This window comes from Tachysurus fulvidraco, chromosome 11, assembly GCF_022655615.1.
Source record: "Tachysurus fulvidraco isolate hzauxx_2018 chromosome 11, HZAU_PFXX_2.0, whole genome shotgun sequence".
In the NCBI taxonomy this organism is placed as follows: domain Eukaryota; kingdom Metazoa; phylum Chordata; class Actinopteri; order Siluriformes; family Bagridae; genus Tachysurus; species Tachysurus fulvidraco.
The window spans coordinates 22,505,217-22,514,142 of record NC_062528.1 but is presented as its reverse complement, the minus strand read 5'-3'; the positions used below and the strand labels follow the sequence as shown (position 1 = coordinate 22,514,142).

At 40.3% G+C, this 8,926-nt stretch overlaps 1 protein-coding gene across 1 annotated transcript; it reads right to left on the bottom strand.

The window, feature by feature from the left end:
* Nucleotides 1–3,909: 3,909 nt before the first annotated feature.
* Nucleotides 3,910–6,714, bottom strand: LOC113661719 (green-sensitive opsin-3). Its single transcript, XM_027176151.2, has 5 exons — nucleotides 6,277–6,714; nucleotides 6,015–6,183; nucleotides 5,266–5,431; nucleotides 4,865–5,104; nucleotides 3,910–4,147 (listed from the first exon to the last, which is right to left on the bottom strand). Exons 1-5 carry the CDS (start codon nucleotides 6,644–6,646, stop codon nucleotides 4,034–4,036), a joined length of 1,059 nt encoding a protein of 352 aa, XP_027031952.1. The 5' UTR covers nucleotides 6,647–6,714; the 3' UTR covers nucleotides 3,910–4,033.
* Nucleotides 6,715–8,926: the final 2,212 nt, after the last annotated feature.

Below are 8,926 nucleotides of genomic sequence, written 5' to 3'. Positions count from 1 at the left end.
ACATTCCAGTCTAACCAAATAAACAGGAAAATGATTTATCCTGGGAATTTTACTGGGAATTTATGAATATTAGGACAGTTTATTGTTTACATATTTATATAACCCATCCAGTACAGGGACTGTGTTTCAGTTTGGATTCCCTGAGCAGATAATCACACACAGCAAGCTCATACAAACAGTACGATGAAAGAAAGAAATGTAACAGATTACTGTAACTTATTACTGTAACAGATTACTCTAATTTATTACTGTAACAGATTACTATAACAGATTACTGTAACTTATTACTGTAATTATTGCTGTAATTATTACTGTAACAGATTACTGTAACTTATTACTGTAACAGATTACTGTAATTATTACTGTAACAGATTACTGTAACTTATTACTGTAACAGATTACTGTAACTTATTACTGTAACAGATTACTATAACAGATTACTATAAAATATTACTATAACAGATTACTGTAACTTATTACTGTAACAGATTACTGTAACAGATTACTGTAATTTATTACTGTAACAGATTACTATAACAGATTACTCTAACAGATTACTCTAACAGATTACTGCAATTTATTACTGTAACAGATTACTGTAATTTATTACTGTAACAGATTACTGTAAAAGATTACAGAAACGTATTGCTGTAACAGATTACTGTAAAAGATTACTGTAAAATATGTCTGTAATAGATTACTGTAACAGATTACTGTAATTTATTACTATAAAAGATTAAAGAAACATATTGCTGTAACAGATTACTGTAACAGATTATTATAAAATATTACTGTAATAGATTACAGTAATAGATTACTATAACAGATTACTGTAACTTATTATTGTAACAGATTACTGTGATAGATTACTATAAAAGATTACTGTAAAAGAATACAGTAGTGGATTACTGTAAAATATTGCTTTAAAAGAATACTGTAACAAATTACTATAACAGATTACTGTAAAAGATTACTGTAACAGATTACTGTAACAGATTACTGTAACGGATTACTCTTATCGTGTAATAAGCTCCAATCTAGTACAGGTACATGTACGTGATGTGCGATAAATGTGCAAAAAAAAAGCTGATATTCTACATTTGGCTCCTGAGTCTGTGTGAATGTAAGAATACAGAGACCCGCTAACACAATACACTTCTTTTAATCACACACTCGTTTAATGAACATTTTTATAAAACTGTCTTTATATTAATGAAGAAAGAGATTACAAAACAAAAACAATTTTAATGGCTTGTGTTCCCAATTTTCAAATTTGGATATTTCTGTATGTGATATTTCTGTTTTGAATAAAAGTGGAATTTTAATTCCACAGGTTAAGCAGAAAGCTTTAAATGATTAACAGAACCTCAGTAATAATAGAAGCTCCTCTGTGTTTTTACACGGCTACGCACACTCTATAGGATGAGGAGATTATTAGAGATATAGTTTAATTATTTCTAGAAATAAGGTCTATGAGTATTTAAAAAAAAAAAAAAAAGTCTAAAATTACACGTAATATTGAATGTGTGGCTCTTCGACTCCTACACCGGAGTGAATGTGTGGCTCCTCGACTCCCTCTTGTGGTGTGATCTGCCCAGGCGTGAGTACACAAAGCTGAGGGCAAAAGATTACACCCCCCACAAAGCTTGTTGGACTGTTGGACTGGAGCAAGAAAGAAAATTTTATGAAAAATAAGTCATTTGTTTACAGCCAGTCTGTACACCATTAAACAAAAAAGAAATAAAATTTGGTGGAAGAGCATGAAATTTTCTCAAAAATCTGAAAAAAAATGGCAATAAAATAAAATAAACAAAAAACATTTATTTTACGTCCATGCAGAAATCACAAGAATCAATCGAGTACCGATTATTCTATAAATAATGTATAAATAAATGTCCAGTGTTCATTTGTAGTGTTTATAAACTTTCAATTTGTTCGATTCATATCCTTCAGAGATTCGATTCAGAGTCGATTCAGGTTCTTTAGTTTGATAGAAAGCAGACATCGGATCACCTGAGCGTGATTATTTTATTATTCTCTTTCTAATAATAGGTTAGCGTTGCTATAGTAACAGTTTATTCACAAAGGAAGCTCCAGGAAGAATAATGAGATTTTCAGAAATGTTGAGATGGTGCCATTTTCCGTAAGGAGTCTCCAGTGTCAGAGTTTTGTAACAGTAAACAGTAACAGTATGTTTCTTTGCAGTTTTGTTTGCTAAAGTGACAATCATTTGTTTTTGTTTTTTGTTGTTGTTGTTTCTAGCTGGTATAATGTAATTCAGAACTGGAACATACTTAAAAATAAACTATAAACAAATAAAAATTATGTGTGTTGTAACTGTAATCTTTTACTTCATGTTTGATTCACTTCCCGGCTGTGATTCGTTGTAGAGTCGACTCACTCACCTCGATCACAGTCTCTCAAGCTTGATCAGGCCGCTAGAAATGCACCTCTACTTCCTGTATCCTCAGTATAAAGTGACTCAACCTAAAGCTTTGCTCATGTAGCGTGTCTGGGATGGACACCTTCACCCACAAGAACCACACAACCATTCTGCCATGAACTTTGGCACTTTTAATCTGTTAATAGAGAGAAATCACCAGATCGATCGGGCCACAAGTCAAAGCGACTCCCAGCGACGTGTTCAAGAAAACCAGCTCAAAGTGGCATCTGGGTTTCATTATTTGCAATGACTTGCACTTTTTTACGAAAAGAAAGAAAGAAAGAAAGAAAGAAAGAAAGAAAGAAAGAAAGAAAGAAAGAAAGAAAGAGATAACCAGCTTCCAGGTAGTAACAGTAACTCCGCTTCATCACTCACTCCTAATATAAATCCTGACTATAATCTCTTACATGAAATCTCTCTTATCCATCAGGATCGTCCATCGCAAACTCGGCTGATTAAAGCATCCTGGTTTTTCCGGTTATAAAGAATTGGTGCTATAATGCAACTATTAACATTTTCCTGAATCTTCTTTGGTAATTGAGTAAGAAAAGAAAAGTGTCAAAATCTATTTCTCCCTGTTGCAGTACTGTGTCTGTTTCTACTCGTGACGTTAAACGACTAATCTGTCAATCACAGAAAAAGAGCAACGACTGTTCCATCGATAAAGCTTCCTACTTCAAGTTCGACAAGCTGTAAAAGAAAAAAAAACACAGGTAAAATACATTCATTCATTCATTCACTCATTTCCTACCGCTTGTCCGAGCTTCTCGGGTCACGGGGAGCCTGTGCCTATCTCAGGCGTCATCGGGCATCGAGGCAGGATACACCCTGGACGGAGTGCTAACCCATCACAGGGCACACACACACACACTCTCATTCACTCACACACACACACACACACACACACACACACACACTACGGACAATTTTCCAGAGATGCCAATCAACCGACCATGCATGTCTTTGGACCGGGGGAGGAAACCGGAGTACCCGGAGGAAACCCCCGAGGCACAGGGAGAACATGCAAACTCCACACACACAAGGCGGAGGCGGGAATCGAACCCCCGACCCTGGAGGTGTGAGGCGAACGTGCTAACCACTAAGCCACCGTGACCCCCCCCCCCCACTAAGGAAAAAATAAAATAAAAAATTAAATAATTTAGCGTATAACAATGATCCTTCAAATTATGAATCCTTTGCTGAAGCCAATTACACTGTGTCGTAGGTGAAGTTTATTAAATTCAGGTTATCTGGTTTTCCATATAAAAAAAAAAACGTTCCAACACATGAAGAAGGTCTGAAATGAACAGGGAGCATTCAGTTCTTTTTCAAAATGCAATATTTATTACATACAGTACGCACCATATTTTTTTGTCTTTTTTTTAATGCCTTGTAGATATAAAAATATATACAGGAAATAAAGACCAAGACCTGAACAGCAAACAGGTCACCATGCAGCTGAGGAAACATCATGAAGAGTACAGTTTTCAGTGAGCTGTGATGTGCTCGCAGTGACAGCGATCATCACGGCAGATACAAACGAGGGTTGGAGAGGCCCGAGCTCGCTCGCGTCCAGGACGGGTCGAGCGTCTATGCCGGGGACACGCTGGACACCTCTGTCTTGCTGGTGGACGCTGATGAGGTCTCATCATCTCCCAGTGGGTTCTTGCCACAGAACAGGGTTGTTAGCATGCAGTTACGGAACTAGGATAAAAAAAGAGACATGGACAGTGATGAGAATCGGCTACAGCACTACGTACGACTCCGACTGGTCTCGTTGTACTTTCTGTAAAATTAGGTCTTTACTCTCAACTCTATAAAGCGTTAATATATCACAGGAAGACAGACAGAAAACCATATGTTAATCAGACTGGTCTGAGCTGACAGGAAGTCAGATGTGATAAGCTGTTCCTGGCTGTCAGTAGAGGAACCTGACGTTATTGTAGCTCATCTACCTCAAGGTTTGATGTCTTGTTCATTCTGCGATGCTAGTCTGTGCACCGCGGCTGTAAATAGTGAGTATGTGAGTTACTGTATCCTTCCTGTTCAGCACAGACCAGTCTCTCTCTGGGCAAACAGGTGTCTCCACTCACGGATCTGTCTTTCACGTCATTCAGTCTACAGTAAGCCACAGAAATCAGACTCGTTCCTCATTCTGGTGTTTGAACGTGTGAATGTTTACTGAAGCTCTCGTCTTGATCTGTATGATCTGTATGATGTCATGCACTGTGCTGCTGCCACACGATTGGCCGATCGTGTGTCTCTAAATGTCCATAATTTACTAAATCGTGGTGTCCAGAGATAAATACTGAACGTGTTCATCACAATTCAATTGTCCGTTTAATTTTATGCGATAAATCGTGTGTATGATGATGATGATGATGATGATGATGATGTTTATTGGTGTGTAATAATATGGACCTGTTTGTTTAGCAACACATAAATGATGGGGTTGAAGAGAACCGAGGTCTTGGAGAAGAAGGAAGGAATGGCCATGAACTGTGCGCTGAAGGCAGCTCCTTTGTTTAAGAAGATCCAGGCGGCGACGCTGGCATAAGGAACCCATGCCACTAAGAAACCCACCACCATCAGGATGACCATACGTGTCACTTCTTTCTCAGCCTTCTGAGTGGAGGCAGACTCCTGCTGAGCAGCTGCAGCCTAGACAGGAAGAATGTGAACCATATGAATCAGGACAGAACTGCGGTGTATTATTGACATGAGCATACACGATAATAACTCTTGTTCAAACGTCGATCTATTTATTAAATAGCGAGCGAGAAAATTCAATCTGAAGCATCTATTAAGACGGGGTCTCTTACCGCTTTGACCGTGCACACGAGCCGCCCGTACGTAAAGAATATGATCGTGACTGGAAGAAGAAAGTGAACGAGGAACATGTAGATAACGTAGGACTCGTTGTTGTATTTGGGGTTGAGAGTGTAGTAGTCTGGTCCACACGAACACTGCAGGCCTTCAGGAATATACCTGATTATTGAGTTGAGTGAAAGATTTAAAGATCATTGTATATATTTGTATATAAAACTAGATATAAAGAAAGAGCTTTTTTTGTAGCTTACATTAAATGTAACTTTAAATGGATAAAAAGTGATAAGTCACTACTTTAATTAATAAGGTAATAGAAATAAAATACGCAGAGGAACCACCTAGGGTCACGGGGAGCCTGTGCCTATCTCAGGCGTCATCGGGCATCGAGGCAGGATACACCCTGGACGGAGTGCCAACCCATCACAGGGCACATACACACACTCATTCACTCACACACTCACACACACTACGGACAATTTTCCAGAGATGCCAATCAACCTACCATGCATGTCTTTGGACCGGGGGAGGAAACCGGAGTACCCGGAGGAAACCCCCGAGGCACGGGGAGAACATGCAAACTCCACACACACACACAAGGTGGAGGCGGGAATCGAACCCCCGACCCTGGAGGTGTGAGGCAAACGTGCTAACCACTACACCACCGTGTCCCCGGCATGTTATTATGATCAAATAAAGTGGTATGATTCAGTATTTTTATTGAGATTAAGATAGCGATTCTTACCTGGACCAGCCGACAAGCGGAGGACCGGCGCAGGTCATAGCCATGAACCATGTGAAAGCGATTCCTCCACTCGCATGCGTAGAGGAGAATTTGAAACTGCCCATTGGCTTACACACCACAATATATCTCTCAATGGCCAGTACAACTAATGACCAAAGTGCTACCTGACCTGGAGGAGATAAATCACTTATAGTTATGTTATCAGAGGACAAGGATTTAATTGTGTTGTAAATGTCCCAGATGGATTTATATCATTGCTCACCTCCCAGAGTGGCCATGAAACCTTCGATGGCGCAGGCGGTCGGCCCGAAATAAAAGTAGCCGTTGACCGCTGAACTAATGGCGATGGTGAACCCGAAGATGACCATGATGAGCCCGCCTAAAGCCAGGTTCACCAGGATGAAATTAAGCGGCTGGCGGAGCTTCTTGTGCTGTGCCGTGACCAACAGCGTCAAAGCGTTGATGGGGAAACCGAGGACGATCAAAAAAAACATGTAGACAGCCAGCAGTTTGAATTGCCACGGCTCTGCTAAATAGTACTGCTCGTACAAGAACGGGTCGCGAACCAGCCCTGTACGGTTATTCATGGGTATGTAGAAGTTTTCCCCCTCGAATCCGTGCAGCCCTGACATGTCTAAAACTGTCAGAGAGTCAGCACAGGATACAAAAGCGCTTTTTCTCCAGCTCCTGTTCGCCTTACTCTGTCTCCGCGATGCCCGTGCGCCGTATTTATACCTTGATTAAGGAGACTTGAGCAGATTAGCAGAAAAAAGTGTGTAAATGTGATCAGGAAGGAGGCTGAGAGGTGGCAGATTGAGTGCTAAGCTGATTTAGCCTCTTTGCCAAATGTGACACCAGGCTTCAAACCAACAATGTTACCGGATTTTCACCTTGTAACTAAAGTTTCAGGCAGGTGTGAATAAGTGCTGTAAACAAAGAATGCTTTCAGAAATATAAATAATGAGTGTTTATTTCTGTCAAATTACAAAATTCAAAGTGAGCAAACAAAAGAAAAATCTAAATCAGATCAATATTTGGTGTTATTAGCTTTTGCCTTCAAACCAGCATGAAGCGATGGCACGACCCCCCACAGAGCCCCGATCTCGACATCATCGAGTGTGTCTGGGATTACGTGAAGACACAGAAAGATGTGAGAAAGCCGACATCCACAGAAGATCTGTGGTCAGTTCTCCAAGACGTTCGGAACGACCTACCGGCCGAGTTCCTTCAAAAACCGTGTGCACGTGTAGCTAGAAGAACTGCTGCTGTTCTGAAGGCAAACGGAGGTCACACCGAATATCGATTAGATTTAGATTTCTCTTTTGTTCATTCACTTCATTTTGTTCATTTATGAAAATAAATGTTTAACACTTCCATTTTTGAAAGCATTCTTTGCTTACAGCATTTTTTTCACACCTGCCTAAATCTGTGGAGCAAAAAATAGCGGTCGTCTTTACTCAAACGTGAATTTCACTCGATGCGTTTTGTTACTGCAGCTACAATGCTCTTTTTATACGGTTATTATATTATATATTATTATAAGTTGAATAAATCTTGGGGGCACGGTGGCAAAGTGGTTAGCACGTTCGCCTCACACCTCCAGGGTCGGGGGTTCGATTCCCGCCTCTGCCTTGTGTGTGTGCAGTTTGCATGTTCTCCCCGTGCCTTGGGGGTTTCCTCCGGGTACTCCGGTTTCCTCCCCCGGTCCAAAGACATGCATGGTAGGTTGATTGGCATCTCTGGAAAATTGTCCATAGTGTGTGAGTGTGTGAGTGAATGAGAGTGTGTGTGTGCCCTGTGATGGGTTGGCACTCCGTCCAGGGTGTATCCTGCCTCGATGCCCGATGACGCCTGAGAAAGGCACAGGCTCCCCGTGACCCAAGGTAGTCTGGATAAGCGGTAGAAAATGAGTGAGTGAGTGAGAGTGAATAAATCTTTAATTAGTGAGGAGGTTTGAGTTTGAGAAAATCCAATTGTTGATTTTCAGATTTTTGTTCCACAAAGTGTGAACTATATTATTATGTTTCCATTTAATTTAACACCCTAGTTTACGGTTATCAGTAATTTATCTGCAAAGATACTGATGTAATAATTCACTGCCTACTAGGTGACTAATCTGCATAAAAGAAAACGACGTACATTCGAGTAAAACATTCGAGTGAGATACTGAAGCCTTCAATGTGCTCGAGTCACACAATATTCGGTCTGATGCCATACACTCCTTGTCGTATAGAACTCATACACACATACGTGCTTCCTTTACCTTCTGCTGCCGTATCCCGGTTCAATCCCGTTCGCTAATCGGAGTTTAACCCGGCGCGCGCATGACAGATTAAACTCAGACCTTGTCAGTCAATTAGATTTAAATTGTTCTTGAAACAGGAAGCAAGTGTCATCAGTCCCAAAGAGTTTGTGAGGCTTTGAGCTTTAGCCATTAGCAGGTGTTAGAGCTCCTTAATGCCACGGATTAACCTTCTGTCTGACGTCCTGTGGTGATGAAGGTTTGTAGAGAATTTATACGCTTTAACACAGTAATGTGTGTTCCAGGATCTACAGACGATTTTAGTGTAAATATGACACTGTATATTCTCTTTTATCCCGTATAAACATCGATCAAATTATTACACAAAAAGAAAATCTCCAAAATGTTTTATTTCCAAAAAAAAAAAAAAACCAGAAAATCTCTTTGTTGATTGTAGAAAACTAACCTAGTTTAAATACAGATTATTTAACCGCACGCAGTTTCTCTCGACATCTGTCCTTGTCCTCAAACACGCTGTGTAGAAAAGACAAAGACTACCGGACACCTACGAGCCTGACGTCCAGGATTAGGGTGGATACTTCTGTCAGTTGTCATCCGGTCACCTCCGTAAATCCTCCAGAACTTACCTCTAGCTCAAGGAAGAGTGTCA